This window comes from Pan paniscus, chromosome X, assembly GCF_029289425.2.
Source record: "Pan paniscus chromosome X, NHGRI_mPanPan1-v2.0_pri, whole genome shotgun sequence".
In the NCBI taxonomy this organism is placed as follows: Eukaryota; Metazoa; Chordata; class Mammalia; order Primates; family Hominidae; genus Pan; species Pan paniscus.
This window is the reverse complement of record NC_073272.2, coordinates 49,594,593-49,612,046: the sequence shown is the minus strand read 5'-3', so window position 1 is coordinate 49,612,046 and position 17,454 is coordinate 49,594,593. Positions and strand designations below refer to the sequence as shown.

Genomic DNA, 17,454 nt, shown 5'->3' with positions numbered 1-17,454 from the left:
TCAGCAAGGCTCCAGATTAATCTCCTTTGCTGGTGTCACAGGCTTGTCTGGTGTTGTTGGAAGGACTCCTGCTGATTTGGGGTAAGACAGAGACTACCTAGGCTGTGTTCTGTTGCTAGGTTGGGGGTTTAGAGACACAGGCCTGGGTTGCCTTCCGTTGTTGGGGTGGGGGGATCATAAGATGTCCTGCCACTGTTTAAGTCCTTGGGTCCCTAACCTGTGTGCTTTCCACTTTCCTCCTTTCAGAGTCCTCTTTTGGTTGTCTCTTGCATCACTTTCAGGGTTTATAGTTGTACTTAGTGGGGAAGAGCAGGGAAAGAGGAGTCTCTGCCATCATGTCAGGACTAGAAGTCTACCATTTCTATCTAATATCCACTTATATGGAACAAGGAAGGCTTGTAAGTATAGTTTGCCACCTCGTGGTTTTCACTCAGTGTGGTAATTTAACAAATACTCATCAAATGAGTAACCAAAGTGTGGTCACCTTTTCCTTCTTAACAGTTGCGGAAGATTATTGTATTAGTCATTTCAGGCTGCCATTACAAAATACCAGAGATTGGGTGGTTTAAACAACAGAAATCTGTGTTCTCACAGCTGTGGAGGCTGGAAGTCCAGGATCAAGGCACCAGTAGGCTTGGCTTCTGGTGAGGCTGCTCTTCCTGGCTTGCTGAGGGCTGTCTTCTCGCTGTGGCCTCACATGGCCTATCTTCTTTGGGTGCAGAGAGAGAGAGAGGGAGCTCTGGTGTCTTTTTCTCTTCTTATAAGGACACCAGTCCTCTTGGATGAGGAACCTACCCTTATGGCCTTATTTAACCTTAATTACCTCCTTAAAGACTCTCCCTCTACATATAGTCACATTGGGGGTTAGGATTTCAACATATGAATTTTGGGGGGACATAATTCAACCCATAACAATTATAATTCAAGCATAAACCATCATTTTTCTTTTATTTGTTCCCTTATTGATAGAATTTTGGGGTGCTTCCACTTTTGTTTTATCACAGAGAGTTAGGAAGGGAATGAATGTGCATGTCTGTATTCTTGTGGAGACATTTCTGTAGGACAGATTCCTATAACTGGAATTTCTGAAATGAAGAAATTGTTTTAATTTTTAACAGGACTTGCCAAATTCTCTTCTAAAAAGGCTTAACAAGGTTATGCTGTCACCAAGAGTGCAACAGAATGCTTGTTTCTGAATATTGTCCCCACAAGCATATATTATCAGTGTTTTTATACCTTGCCAATCATATAATTGATGGATGATTGCTCATTTTCATTTATTTATTAATGAGATTGACCAAATTTACACATGTGCTAGCCACTTCCTGTAGAGAAGCTGCGAGAATAGTTCAATGAATGATTATATAGCTTTCATCTAGATTCACCAATTTTTGACCTTTTCCCACATTTATTTTTACTTTATTTCTGTATGTATATGTGTATGTGTGTGTCTGCATACACACATATGTATGCATTTATTTTGGGGGTGACAGTTTGAGAGTTAATGGCAGACACAATAGCATAATGACAGCTTACTCCTGCTACCCACTTCAGATAGTCTTTATGTTAGTCATCACTGTGCAGACCCTAATGGGGCTGTATGTTGAGCCCTGTGTAGTCCAGTACCTGTCCATTAATTTTTTAGTGAGAAGCCCGTCAGTCTCTTAGAGACCCCGTTATTGAGTAACCAGACGCGGATTTTTGGAGGAAGGCTCTTGCCCATATTATTTAGGGGAGGGTGCCTGATTTGTACTTTTATTGATATTGTAGATATCAACAAAAATATATTTGTAGATGTTGGTGATTAATTTTTATTATTTTGTCAGTTGCTGTTTTTTTTAATGCCTGAGAATTTGTCAGCTATGATTTGGATTTTGTTGTGGACTAGTTGACCTGACCTCCTGATGAAGGCTACTCTGGCTCAATAATCAGCAGGAATGGCATGAACAAACCTAGAAATTTGAATTAATGATCATCATTCTCCAGTGAAGGTGCCTGGCCTAGGAATACAGATATTTGTAAGAGTGGGGCTGGCCAGTCTCTTTAGAGATTATAACGTTCTGGCTATATATTCCAAGTCTGATGTGGGGGCAGATTTCTCCTACAAAGCCTGACAGCTGAAGTCTTTGTAATTGTCATTGGTCAGGCCTTAATAATTAAAAATCACACATAGAGTTTTAGCCAGGAGCTGGCCTCCTCAATTTCTTAAGAGCAAGGACATTCTCCTATATCATTAAATTACACTGAACACACTCAGAAAGTTAACATTGATATAATACTATTATGCAGTGTATATTCTTTATATTTTAATCTGGAAGACTTCCTCAGCATTTCTTTGTTTTTCATGTCTGTGACATTTTTAAAGCACATAGGCCATCCGTATTGTAGAACGTCCCTCACTTTAGATTTGTCTGATGTTTCCTCATGGTTTGATTGAGGTCATGCATTTCTGGTAGGAAAAAAATGTAAGTGATGTATCCTTGTATCACATCAGGGGCATATGATGTCAATTTGTCTTTTTTTTTTTTTTTTTTTTTGAGACGAAGTCTCACTCTGTTGCCTAGGCTGGAGTGCAGTGGCGCCATCTCAGCTCACTGCAACCTCCACCTCCCGCATTCAGGAGATTCTTGTGCCTTAGCCTCCCAAGTAACTGGGATTACAGGTGTGAGCCACTGTGCCTGGCTAATTTTTGTATTTTAGTAGAGATGGGGTTTCACTATGTTGGCCAGGCTGGTCTTGAACTCCTGGCCTCAAGTGATCTGCCCATCTCAGTCTCCCAAAGTGCTGGGATTACAGGTGTGAGCCACCACACCCAGCCCAATTTGTCTCATTTTTTATGATATTAACTTTGATCACTTGTTTCTCTCACTAACCACGTTTCTGTGCTGTAACATTACTATTTTTCCTTTGTAATTAATAACTAATTTGTGGATGATACTTTGAGGTTACATAATTGTCCCATTCTTCATCAAACTTTTCACCAATTAGTATTATTATCCATTGATTAATCTTGCCTGAATCAGTTATTGTGATGGGTGCCAAATGACAATTTTCTAACTCTTATTATTTCTTCTGTATTTATTGTCATTTTACTATGAGGCAGACCTTCTTTATCTCCTTTATTTATTTATAATCTGGTATAGAAAATTTTTATTTTTATGGGTTTTTATTTTAGTCAGTGAATATTACTGTCATTATTTATTTCGATGCTCAGTTGTCCCTGAGTTGGCCAGTGAGAGAACCTTTAAGCTGGCTTTTGTGTCGTTTTGAGACATCCCTATAATTTTCTGAACATTTTCTTTAGAAAAAAAAAGTTATAAAGAAAAGTGGTTTATTTGGCTCACAGTCCTGCAAGCTGTACAAGAAGCATGACACCAGCATCTGCATCTGGTGAGGCCTCAGGAAGCTTCTACTCATGGCAGAAGGCAAAGAGGGAACAGGTATGTCACATGGCAAGAGTGGGAGCAAGAGTGGGGGAGGGAGGCACCAGACTCTTTAACAACCGGATCTCGTCTGAACAAATAGAGTGAAAAGTCACTCATCACCAAAGGAATGGCACCAAGCCATTCATGAGGGATCCATCCCCATTACCCAAGCACCTCCCACCATGCCCTCCCTTTAACACTGGGGATCTTTTTTTTTTTTTGAGGCAGTCTCTCACTCTGTTGCCCAGGCTGGAGTGCAGTGGCGTGATCTCAGCTCACTGCAACCTCCGCTTCCTGAGTTCAAGCGATTCTCATACCTCAGCCTCCTGAGTAGCTGGGATTATAGGCATGCGCCACCACTGCCAGCTAATTTTTGTATTTTTAGTAGAGATGGGGTTTCACCATGTTGGCCAGGCTGGTCTCGAACTCCTGACCTCAAATCATCCACCCACCTCAGCCTCCCAAAGTGCTGGGATTACAGGCGTGAGTCACCACACCCAGCCAGGATCACATTTTAACATAAGATTTGGAGGGAGAGATAGCCAAACTATATCAGTCCTGAAAGTGGAATTTTAAGGCTTTGGTAGGTTTGGTCCATTTCTGAGCTCTGAGCGTTTTCTTATTTTCTGGCACAAGATGTTCCGGCCTTCATCTTTAACTTTACTTGCCCTGGAATCAGCCATTTCTCCAAGGAGCTCTGGTTCCTGTTAATGGATAATTATATTTAGAAACCAAAATCTGGGTGCTAGCTGTGCTCATTGCTGCTGGGGCATTGTTACTTCTAGGCCCTTTCGGTGAACAGAGATGTGTGTATGTACATATATATCTATATCTGTATGTCTACATCTATATGTGTACACACATACACCACACACACATACAGACATACTTTGAGTTCATACAGCATCCTGGGAATCTTAGTCATCCCTCGTTGCATATTTGCATCTCCCTTCTTTAACAGTGAGAGCATTGGTTCCTAGCATCAAGAATTCACTCATTTGTTCAGTCTACAATATACAGAAAGTAGAGTCAGAATTGCTGCACCCACATCACTGTGGAAAACCAACCTACTGAATATAATACACAATTTGTTTTTATGCCTTTTATCTTTAGACTAAGGATAATGTCAGGATCTCAACCTCTGCTTTCTTATTGTTTCCATTTATTTGTCTGGTCAACCATTGCCTATCCCTTTACTTTTAGCCTTCTCGAATCACTTTGTTTTAGTTGTATTTCTTGTATACAACATACAGCTGGATCTTGCTTGTGAGTCAATCTGGAGATCTTCTTTTAAGAAGCCTTCTTAAGGCCTAATAACATTAATTGATTTGGCTGGTATGTTTGGTCTAAACTCGGACATGTTGTTTTATTTTATAATCATTATGTATATTAAGTTGCAGTGACTTCTGTATTAGTCAAGGTTCTCTAGAGGGACAGAACTGATAGGATAGATGAATATATGAGGGGGATTTGATTAAGGAATATTGATTCACACGATCACAAGATGAAGTCCCACAGTAGGTTTTCTGCAAGCTGAGGAGCAAGGAAGCCAGTCTGAGTCCCAAAACCTCAAAAATAAGGAAGCCAACAGTGCAGTTTTCATTCTGTGGCCAAAGGCCCTGGCAAACCACTGGTATACGTCTAAAAGTCCAAAAGCTGAAGAACTTGGAGTCTAATGTTTGAGGGCAGGAAGCATCCAGTATGGGAGAAAGATGAAGGCCGGAAGACTCAGAAAGCCAGCTCCTCCTACCTTCTTCTGCCCGCTTTATTCTAGCTGCCCTGGCAGCTGATTAGATGGTACCCACCCAGACTGAGGGTGGGTCTGCCTTTCCCATTCCATTGACTCAAATGTTAATTTCCTCTGGCAACACCCTCACAGACACACCCAGGAACAATACTTTGCATCCTTCAATCCAATCAAGTTGACACTCAATATTAACCATTATAAGTCTACCCCTTGTCAACTTAAAACTGTACACATCTCCTGAAATCACACATAAATCTTCAAGTAAAGACAATAATAAGGTCGTAATTACGCCTAACATAATACAGCTATCCCTCGTACAACTGGAAGCACACTAATTCTTAGCCTAATTGCTGTTACATAAAGTTAACAACACTTAAGTGCTGATATGAAGTCAATAAATCTTATGTCACATGATAAAGGAAAAAGGAAATAACTTGAAGATATTTTCTTAATACAGGTGTAAACATGCACAGACATATTTTTAACAAAATAAGGAGGAAATCCTCATGACAATTACAGTCCTCGTTTCTGCAACTGCTCATGTGGTCATAGCTGATATTGATAACTTCCTTCTTCTACTATCCATTCTGTATTCCCCTTGCCTTCAGCAAACACCTCAATGGATTGTGGTGTTTTACCCAGTAGAGTGACCCAAACCTTCATTCCTGAAGAGTCTGGGCCATTTGTAATCCTGCCTGGATTGGGTTGGTGTAGTTTCCCATTGACCTTAATCACAGGGCATGGTAATACTAAGAGACGCCCTAAGGGATCTCCTGTATTCCACACATACTCTTCTTTACCTCCGTTGTGGAGTATTAGACTGATTTCATCTTGATAGTGTGGGTCAGTCACCCCAGCCAACACTATAACTCTCTTTGTAGCCTGTTGACTTACAGGTAGGAGGAGCCCAAAGTAGCCAGGTGGCAGTCTTAACTTCCAGTTTAATGGAATCATTGTTGTGTCTCCTGGTGGCAGCATTCCTCCCTCTGGAACTAAGATCTCTAGGCCGGCAGAACATAATGTTGCAGGAACAGGAAGCAAAAATTTTGCTAGTGGGTCACTAAGGGTGATGGTGAATGGTGCCACTTCCACTTCCACACCTTGATTCAACTTAAGGGTTCTCGGTATACACTCAGGTTTAATAATTTGGTAGAATGACTCATATAACTCAGAAAAGTACATGCTTATGATTACAGTTTTGTTATAGCAAAAAGATACAAGTAGAACCAACCAAAGGGAGAGATGCATAGGGTGAGGTCTCAGAGGGTCCCAGCCATGAAGCTTCTGTTGTTCACTTTCATGTCACCCTCCCAGCACATTGAGATGTGACAATATGCACAGTATTGCTGACCAGGGAAGTAGTATTGTTGACAAGGAAAATATAGATATATTTTCAGTCTTTGTAGTTTTTATTTCCCATAAATGTAATATATAAATGTAATCATGCAGTATGCAGCCTTTTGAGTCTGGCTTCTTTCACTTAGCATAATACATTTGAGGTTCATCCATGTCGTTGCATAAATCATTAGTTCTCTCATTTTTATTGCCAAGTGGTATTACATTGTATGGAGGATTCCAGGTTGTTATCCATTCACTGGTTGGAAAACCTTTGATATGTTTCTAGGTTTTGATCATTAAAAATGTAGCTGCTGTATAAATGTTCATGTACAGGCTTTTAGGTTTACCTAAGTTTGCATTTCACTGAGGTAAATAAACGTGGGAGTGGGATTGCAGGGTTGTAAGGTAGATATACATACATATGCATTCCTGCTTATGACAGGAGAGGTGCAGTTGCTCTACATCCTCACCAACACTTAGTATTGTCAGTTTTTTCCCCATTCTAATAGGTGTGTAGTAGTATCTCATTGTGGTTTTAATTTACAGTTCCCTCATGCCTAATGATGTTGAGCATCTTTTTATGTGCTTATTTGCCATCTGTTTGTCTCCCATGGTGAAGTATCTCTTTTGCCCACTTTGTTTTAATTTTGAAAGTTTTTTTTATATATTCTCAATAAAAGTTATTTGCCAGATATTTGATTTGCAGATATTTTCTTCCATTCTGTGTCTTTTTAATCTCTTAACAAGTGATTTTTGAATTTTGGTGTCACATCTAAGAAATATTTGTCTAACCCAAGGTTAAAAAGAGTTTCTTCAATCTTCGAGTTTCGAAGCAGGTGAACCTGCTTCACAACATGCAGTTCATTCATTTTCATTACTATACAGCATTCCATTGAATGATTGTGCCACAATTTACCCATTCTACTGTTGATGGACATTTGGATTTTATCTGTGATCTAGTATTAGAAATAGTGCTGCTATGAACATCCTTATATTTGTTTTCTAGAGCACATATGCCTGATTTTCTCTAAGATGTGTACCTAGGAGTAGAATTGCTGGGTCATGGTATATGCAAACCATTAACCTTTGTAAATAATGCCAAACTGTTACCAAAGCGATTATACCAGTTTATATTCCTGCTAATAGTGTGTAAGAGTTCTCATTTCAACACAATATTATGTTATTTTAGTCTGTTTAATTATAACCTTTCTTGTGGGTGTATAGTGGTGTCTCAATGTGGCTTAATTTTTCACTTACCTGATTGCTAATGGGGTTGAGTACATTATCTTGTGTTCATAGATCATTTGGTTTTGCTTTTCAGTGAAGTACCTATTCACTTCTCTTATCCATTCTTTTGTGTGTGTTTCTTATTGATTTGAAGGGATTATTTTATATATTCTACATACGATACCTTTATCCCTCATGAATATTGCCAGTAATTTCCCCATCTGTGGCTTGCCTTTTCATTGTAGTACTTTTGATCTTGTAACACTTGTCTTTTCCTTTATGAGGAGTGCTTTTCATGTTTTGTTATAGAATTCTTTCCCTACTCCAAAGCTTATGAAAACATTTTCCTGTATTATTTTATAGACACTTAATTGGTTACCTCTCACATTAGATTTACGATTTACCTGTAGCTGATTTTTATGTGTGGCTAGAAGGGTTAAATTTCATTTTCTCCATATAGATATCTAATAACCCATCCACATCTATTGAAAAGGTCATCTTCTCCCTACTGCTTTACTGTGCCAACTTTGTCATAAATCAGGTGTCCATACATGTTTGGATTCTCTTTTTAGTTCCACTGGACTGTTTGTCTGTCCTTGTGCTGATAATGACATTGTCTCAAGTATTCTCTTACTTAGTTTTTTTTAACCATGATTTGTGATTCTCCCACAAAGTAGATCACTAACTTGATATGAAATAGGCATCCAATATTGAGTCATCATGATGAACCAGGAACCCAATCAGAAGTTCCCGTGCATTTTATCCTCATCATCTAGTGGTCAGCATTTTAAAATAAAAGGAATGTACCATTACAGGGGCTAGTGACATTTGAAGATGTAGCTGTGGATTTCACCCAGGAGGAGTGGCAGTACCTGAACCCACCACAGAGGACCCTGTACAGAGACGTGATGCTGGAGACCTACAGCAACTTGGTCTTTGTGGGTAAGAATAGCTTCCTTAGGTAATTTTGTGGTTTATGATTATTGCATCCAATGGAAGGCATTTCCTTTCTCAGTTCCCCCTTTTCTCTCCTGAAAAAGTGTTTGTGAGCTCAAAATGCAGGTTAAATGGTTTGACTTTACCATTATGTCAAGCAATAGATTCCTTGTGCTGCCCCCAATATGTAACTTCTTCTGTCTCAGAGGCTCTGAAAGCCAAGGAGGTATCACTGTCATTTCTCATCAACAGGGCAGCAGGTTACCAAACCAAACCTCATCCTCAAGTTGGAGGTAGAAGAATGCCCAGCAGAAGGAAAAATCCCATTTTGGAACTTTCCAGGTAAGTGGAATTTTGACCCAGGCTCTGGGGACATGAAGTTCCACCCTATTAGTCAGAGGTGAGGCCCTCTGACAGGGCTTTCAGGAATATCTTAGGAAAAGGTTCTGGCCCTTGGCACTGTTGGAGGACAGGGACATGAACACCTCAGACACAAAACTGACACTCCCGCTGTCCCCCATACACCAGGCCACTCTCCTTAAGTTGGTGCTTACCTGCAAGTTTCTGCACAGTTCCTTTTGTCCCGTATGAAAGAGTCTTTTAAATGCCACAACCCCCTGGCCTTGCCACTTTCACGACTCTCACCTGTCACCGACTTATCTAAAGCCAGGCCCACATTAGTCACAGGCCTGGACTCTAATGCTCTAATTTCAGATTGAACAACCTGAGTCCAGTCTTCTCATTCAGTTTAGATATTTGTCAGATTTGCTCTCCTAAAACATCTTATCTATTTTTTAAAAGTAGCTTTATTGAGATATAATTCACATATCATAAAATTCACCCTTTTGAAGTACAGAATTCAGTAGTTTTTAGTATATTCACAGAGTTGTACAACCATCACCACTACCTAATTCTAGAACGTGTTCATCACACTGAAAAGAAGCCCCTACTCCCTAGCAGTCATTCTCATCCCTCTTCCCCTCACTCCCTGGCAACCACTGATCTATTTTGCCTCTATGGTTTTGCCTGTTCTGGACATTTTATTTAAATGGAGTCAGACAAAATGTGGCCTTTTATGTCTGGTTTCTTTCACTTGGCATGTTTTCAAGGTTCATCCGCATTGTACCATGTATCAGTACTTCATTCCTTTTTATGGAGGAATAAAATTCCATTGTTAGGATAGAACACATTTTGTTTGTCCGTTCAATTGATGGAAATTTTGCTTGTTTCAACTTTTTGGTTATTATGGATAATGGTGCTGTGAACATTGATGTACACATTTTTTGTGGTGATATATGTTTTGTTTCTTTTGGGTAGATACATAGGATTGGAATTATACCATGTGGTGGTATAAAAGGAACTGTATGTTTAACTTTTTTTTTTTTTTGAGACAGAGTCTTGCTCTGTTGCCCAGGCTGGAGTGCAGTGGTGTGATCTTGGCTCACTGCAACTTCTGCCTCCTGGGTTCAAGCAATTTTCCTGCCTCAGCCTCCCGAGTAGCTGGGACTACAGGTGCGTGTCACCACACCCAGTTACATTTTTGTATTTTTAGTAGAGATGGGGTTTCACCGTGTTAGCCAGGATGATCTCGATCTCCTGACCTTGTGATCCACCTGCCTTGGCCTCCCAAAGTGCTGGGATTACAGGCGTGAGCCACTGTGCCCGGCCCCACTGGAATAATTCTATAAAGAGAAATTGCTTCTTATCTATTATTTGGCTACCATGAGTTACATATTGTACAGAAAAGACAGGCTCAGTGATTGAGCTTTTCCATTTATTTACTAGTTTTCAAAATAATTGATTTTGTAGCATCATCCAAAGGTGACCACTAAGTTATATCTTTTTTGTGACTCATTTATGGACTTATGGCTGTATACATTTCTATGTTTTAATCCATTGTCTTATTTTCCATGTTACACATGACACTGTCCCATCTTTGGCCAGTGGAATCTCCTTCAAGTTGGCTCCTGAGTCTTTGGTAGCTTCCTTGCTTTCTGGTGTTACAACGTGTCCCAGGCTCCTTTTGTATATTTCCTGCCTCTGACCTAGAATTGGTGATTTCTTCAAGGGGCTCTGGTTCTTTTTAGTGGAAAATAATGTTTTAAGCCCACGATTTAGAGGTTAGAGAATTGTTTTGAGGCCTTTTCATTGACAAAGCTAGGAACTATTATGTATACATTTTTTACAGAAAAAATATCTCATGTTCAAATTAATATTTCCAAATCAAATTTTGTGCTTAAAGGTTTTTAATTTATGAATCTTACATCTGACAGTAGTATTGTTAGTATTCTTCTTGAGGCTGTTGCTTGTGTATAGCGAGTTGAATGAATTGAGGTAATCATTTTGGTGCCATTGAGAATCAAGACTTTCCAGCATGGTCATTAGGAAACGCAGCAGAAAGAATATTTACTATTTTTAAGGAATCCTTTTATGTTCAGTTTTGCTTTATGATTATATAAAATAGTTACAAAAGATTTATTGGTTCCAAAGTCCAACACAGAAAACAAGGTATATTCAGAAAAGTCCAGCTTCTTTCCCTTTCCATTCCATTCCCTTCGTTCCTTCCTTCCTCATAGGTAACCTTTATTAAAATTTAAAGGTTTATTCTTCCATCACTTTTTACAACATGAGCCTATAAGAATATATATTTATTCATTTCCTACTATGCACAGTTTTTTAAACATTTTAAAAAGTTTTACTTTTAGTTGACACATAATTGTACGTATTTATGGAGTATGGTGTGATGTTTTGATACATATATACAGTGTGTCATGATCAAATTAGGGTAATTAGTATATTCATCACATCAAATATTTGTTTCTTTGTGGGGATAACATTCAAAATCTTTTCTTTTAGCTATTTTGAAAGATACACTATATTGTTAACTATAGACACCCTGCTGTGCAATGTAACACGGAAACTTATTCCTCCTATCTAACTATATCTTTGCACCCATTTACCAACCTTTCCCTATCCTCTCCTCCCCTCTTCACCTCCCAGTGTCTGGTCACTATTCTACTCTCTACTTCTATGAGAGTAACTCCTTTAGCTCCCATATATGAATGAGATCATGCAGTATTTGTCTTTCTGTGCCTGGCTTATTTCACTTAACATAATGTCCTCCAGGCTTATCCATGTAGCTGCAAATGACAGTATTTAATTCCTTTTTATGGCTGAACAGTATTCCATTGTGTAAATAGATGACATTTTCTTTATCCGTTGATATTCCTTGATGGACACTTAGGTTTGATTCCATGTCTTATAACACCTTTCTTGCTTCCTTCAAACCTCCACTCCAAGTTGTTTTTCCCTCTCTTTTAGCAAATGATCTCATCTCATTCCTTGCTATAAAAGAAGCAAAGTGATGAAACTTATACCATAACACACACACACACACACACCCCACACACACTTTAAAAACCCTTCAGCTTCCCTCTCCTATGGCTCAAAATAACCTCCAGCATCACCCAGTTTTTCCCTTTGTTTCCTGCCTCAGGTAACAGTGTATGCACAGTTTTATTCACCATTTTTCACTTAATATTCTAGAACATGTTAAATATATAAATATACTCTTTCTTTTTACAGTAATGTGGTGATTCTTAAAAGTCATAATAGTAGTAGTTGTAATAGTAGTAGTGGTGGTAAATGATTTAAAGTACTTCCTGTGTACCCTGCAAGCCCTGTTGTAAGTAATTTAATTCTCTCAACATCCATTTGGGTGGGCACTGTTATAATTCCTTTATGGGTGGAGAAGTAAGATACAAATAGTTTAGATCACTTGCCTGAGGTCATAGACCAAGTGAAAGGTTGAGCCAGGATTTTCTCCTGGGCTAGAGAGCCCAGGACCCTAACCACGTGGACCAAACTGCTTCTTACCACCTAAGAAGGTTCAGATTCAGCAGATCTTTGGTGGAGCTTGGGTCCCATGGAGAGCATTTTGTAAAAAGTTCCTCATGTGATTTTGTGTTCATCTCTGGTTAAGAACTAATGCTTAGCTAGCCAAAGAAAGGAAGTCACAGGAAGAAAAACCACAGCTGCACAATCCATGTTAAAATTCAGTATCACTATAGCAAAATGTTAACACTATTGAATCTAAGTGGTAATATGAGTAGTTACTGTACTCTTCTTTCAACTTTTTCTATGCTTGAAAATTTTCATGTAAAAATTTGGGGAAAAGTAAGAAGAAAAGTAAACTATAAAAAAAGATTTAAAATTCACCATATGTACAAAAAGTACTTGCCATATCTTATTAACTTCAAGATGCCATAGATTTAAAGACATACCACTAAGAAAGAAAAATTGCCACCAGTTAACCTATGACATTGATTGTAAGATGCATCTGGATTCAGAGATGTTAAAATGTGAAATAACGTGCTGCTTGCAATTGATGAAATTAAAGGCAAAGCTTTGCAATTTTAACTGTTTAAATGAGTGATACAGATGACTGACTACTTTAGAAGTTAATAAAAATTTAAGTTATATAGGAAGATCAGAGTAAGCTTTTTAGAAAAGACTGACCTGCCTCTTGAAAGTTATCTAGATTCTGAATATAGCAAAATATGGAACACAGGGCTATGTGGGTGATGGAACATGAAGAAGGGTTTGGAGTACAGAATAGGCAGAGGTTTTAGTGGAAATCGTATAGGCAGGAGCAGAGAAGGTGGTGTTGAAGAACTGTGAATGCAAGCTTTGATGGATACACGGGTGAACCCAGACTGGGCCAATATTTTTAGCTTTTTGTTTTTGTCAAGCTAACCATTCTGTATTTTTCTTTCATTCATTGAGAATGTGGATTCAGTGTTAACTATTGTAACACATGAGTCTGGGAATCATGCTGTTGCATTTCCACCTAGACAGAAATTCTGTAAGTCAGGTACAGTTAAGACTTCATATGATACTGGCCAGGTGTGATGGCTCACACTTGTAATCCCAGCACTTTGGGAGGCTGAGGCGGGAGGATTGCTTGAGACCAGGAGTTTGAGACCAGCCTGGGCAACATAGTGAGACCTTGTCTCTACGAAAAAATACAAAAATTAGCCAGAGGTGGTGGCTCGCGCTTGCAGTCCCAGCTACTCAGGAGGCTGAGGTGGGAGGATCACTTGAGCTCAGGAGGTCAAGGCTGCAGTAAGCTGTGATTTTGCCCCTAAACTCCAGCCTGGCAACAGAGCTGAGATCCTGTCTCTTAAAAAAAAAAGTTTATATGATAACTGAAGATCAAGGGTATAAGTTTCGCAGAGTTGATGGAAGTCAGGTATGATGTATAAATAGACGTAAGAAAGACTGAGGTGTCAGGGTAAGATTGTTCTTGGTAACAAAAAGACCAGCAGGTGGGAGTTTAGTAAAAAACTCTCTCTCCAGGAACTCTGATAAAATGAGATTATAGTATCAGCTTTCATATGGCAGAATAATTCTAAAGAAGGTCCGCTCCGTAATGTCAAAGCATAAAGGTGGTTTATTGTACTTCTTTCTAGAAGTCTGTCAAGTTGATGAACAGATTGAGAGGCAACATCAGGATGACCAAGATAAATGTCTGCTGATGCAAGTTGGATTTTCTGACAAGAAAACAATTATCACCAAGAGTGCTCGTGACTGTCATGAGTTTGGAAACATACTTCATCTGAGTACAAACCTTGTTGCTTCAATACAAAGACCCGATAAACACGAATCATTTGGAAATAATATGGTAGATAATTTAGACTTATTTAGTAGAAGTTCTGCAGAAAATAAATATGATAATGGATGTGCAAAATTGTTCTTCCATACTGAGTATGAGAAAACAAATCCTGGAATGAAGCCCTATGGCTATAAAGAGTGTGGGAAAGGTCTTAGGCGAAAGAAAGGCCTTAGTCTACATCAGAGAATTAAAAATGGAGAGAAACCCTTTGAATGTACTGCATGTAGGAAAACCTTCAGCAAGAAGTCACACCTCATTGTACATTGGAGAACTCATACGGGAGAGAAACCTTTTGGATGTACCGAATGTGGAAAAGCCTTTAGCCAAAAATCTCAGCTCATTATACACTTGCGAACTCATACAGGAGAGAGACCCTTTGAGTGTCCTGAATGTGGAAAAGCCTTCAGAGAAAAGTCAACTGTCATCATACATTACAGGACTCACACAGGAGAAAAACCTTATGAATGTAATGAATGTGGAAAAGCCTTCACTCAGAAGTCCAACCTCATTGTCCATCAGAAAACCCACACTGGAGAGAAAACCTATGAATGCACTAAATGTGGAGAATCTTTCATACAGAAGCTTGATCTAATTATACATCATAGTACCCATACAGGAAAGAAACCCCATGAATGTAATGAGTGTAAGAAAACTTTCAGTGATAAGTCAACTCTCATTATACACCAGAGAACTCATACGGGAGAGAAACCTCATAAATGTACTGAATGTGGGAAGTCTTTCAATGAGAAGTCAACCCTCATTGTGCATCAAAGAACTCATACAGGAGAGAAACCCTATGAATGTGATGTGTGTGGAAAAACCTTCACGCAAAAGTCAAACCTTGGTGTACATCAGAGAACTCATTCAGGAGAGAAACCCTTTGAATGTAATGAATGTGAGAAAGCCTTCTCTCAGAAGTCCTACCTCATGCTGCATCAGAGAGGTCATACAGGAGAGAAACCTTACGAGTGCAATGAATGTGAAAAAGCATTTTCACAGAAATCATATCTCATTATACATCAAAGAACTCATACAGAAGAAAAACCCTATAAATGTAATGAATGTGGCAAAGCCTTCAGAGAAAAGTCAAAGCTCATTATACATCAGAGAATTCATACAGGAGAGAAACCTTATGAATGTCCTGTGTGTTGGAAAGCTTTTAGCCAGAAGTCACAGCTCATAATACATCAGAGAACGCACACGGGAGAGAAACCCTATGCATGCACTGAGTGTGGCAAAGCCTTCCGAGAAAAGTCAACATTCACTGTACATCAAAGAACTCATACTGGAGAGAAACCCTATAAATGTACAGAATGTGGGAAAGCCTTTACCCAAAAATCAAACCTTATTGTACATCAGCGAACCCATGCAGGAAAGAAAGCCCATGGAAGAGGCCACACTCGGAAGTCAAAGTTCATGGCACATTAGAGAGCTAATCAGCAGTATCTATTATGGACACTGAAAGAAAGTTGTGTCAATTTTACTCACATTTTAAAAGTATATTTTGACTTGTGGTTTAAATATGGGAGTAAATTCAGCCTTTCTTCTTTTCATCTCAGTCATAACCCAAAAGCTACGGGAGAAAAAGCAGAAGTGTAATCTCTGTATCTGACAAAATTAGGAGACAGCTGCAACCCTAATGAGAGGGCTGCCACAGGCAGAGGAAATGAAGCACTGGTGCAGGAGATTTCAGAGTGAGCGTGCTCAAGGCTGCAGATGCAAGACAGCACTGGTAAGGACTCTTAGCTGAGGTTCGGGATATACCCCGAGGCGTGGAACCATAGATATAACAGTGGTAACCGTGCGTGGGTAGGTAGGAGGTAGGATGTTTCCTAGACCATTTGGGGTCTGAGGAGAAACAGGCTGGGGCCTCGAGAAGGAGTCACTCAGACAAGCCATATTTGTAGAAAGTAGTCTACTGATGGGAGCAACAGTTATGGCATGCTGGGGGAAGAGAAGGGACTTTTCCTTGTGAAGAGCCCTACAGCTGCCCCTATTTACTGACTTGGGAGAAGTAAAGTCAGAAAGAACGAACAGCTGTGGGGGGAAAAAATTCTCAGTTGTCAAAAAAAAAAAAACTGATCTGCTTAGAATGTGGCCCTGGTTTCTTTTCCCACATGAACCTCCAGCAAATAGCAAGTCCAGGAAAAACTCTTCTCATTCAAAGAGGAATTATTCAAAAGTAATCAAAACCACAAATGCATTTGGTTTTTGGGCCAGCAATTCCACTTCTAGGAATGTACATACTCACACATGTACAAAATGATGAACATACAGAAGTATTCATTAATGCAGCGTTTGTGAAAACAAAAGATTGGAAGCTGTCTAAATGACACCATATCAGGGTTCTGGTTCCCTAAATTGTGGTATATTCATACAGCCTACTCCTGGGTAGACAACAATGAATAAATAAGGAGAACTTGGAAACCATTTATGTAGTGATGTGGGATAACCTTCAGTTTATGTTATTAGGTAGGAAAAATAAGGTTGAGGACAGTGAGTATAATACACTGCCATTTGTATATAAAAAGGAGAAAAATGGTAAGTACATAATTGTGAATTCATAAGTTATCTCTGGAAAGAGACATGAGAACCTGGTAACCCTGATTACCTTGGGAGGGGAAGGGGCAGTGGTGGCTGGGGGGATGGAATTGAGAGGGAGACAACTGTATCCTTTCATAGCTTTTGAAAATGTGGGTGTACTATGTACTATGTGGATGTACTACCTTTTCAAAAATAAAACATTTAAAAAGCTATTTTGTTTTACTGTTAAAGTCACAGTCTAGGTACAGGATTTTATAACATTTAATATAGATATGCTCAATGTAGAGTTTATTTTTGGTGAATAAATTGAAGAACCAAGCAGATAGAACAACAGTTATTCAATCAATTCCAGAGGCACATAGGCATTATTTTCCTGAGGTTGCCAAATGAAGTGATTCTCCGGTCAGCTGGGACCACATTAGGTAACTAAAATAATTGAGACTGGAACATGCACAGTGACATCTGTGAAAAGATCCTGTACTAAAGCCCACCGAGGACTTTCCATATCTTAACGAAATGATTTTTATTACATCATTCATACAAACACTTTTTACAAGTGCTGC

General features: G+C 39.1%; 1 protein-coding gene across 8 annotated transcripts in view; it reads left to right on the top strand.

Annotated features, from left to right (window-relative positions):
- Positions 1-17,103, top strand: part of ZNF182 (zinc finger protein 182) — a 33,156-nt gene extending 16,053 nt beyond the window's left edge. For 4 of the 8 annotated variants that reach the window (XM_008964555.6, XM_034950198.4, XM_055106687.2 and 1 more), the window contains 3 exons: positions 8,553-8,679; positions 8,926-9,015; positions 14,145-17,103. In XM_008964555.6, the coding sequence (XP_008962803.2) occupies positions 8,553-8,679; positions 8,926-9,015; positions 14,145-15,775 (1,848 nt within the window). In that variant the 3' untranslated portion in view covers positions 15,776-17,103. Of the gene's footprint in view, positions 1-3,304; positions 3,441-8,552; positions 8,680-8,925; positions 9,016-14,144 lie in introns of all 8 variants that reach the window. The other 4 variants (XM_063601696.1, XM_055106684.2, XM_063601698.1 and 1 more) reach the window with 2 other exon arrangements.
- The last annotated feature ends 351 nt before the right edge of the window (positions 17,104-17,454 follow it).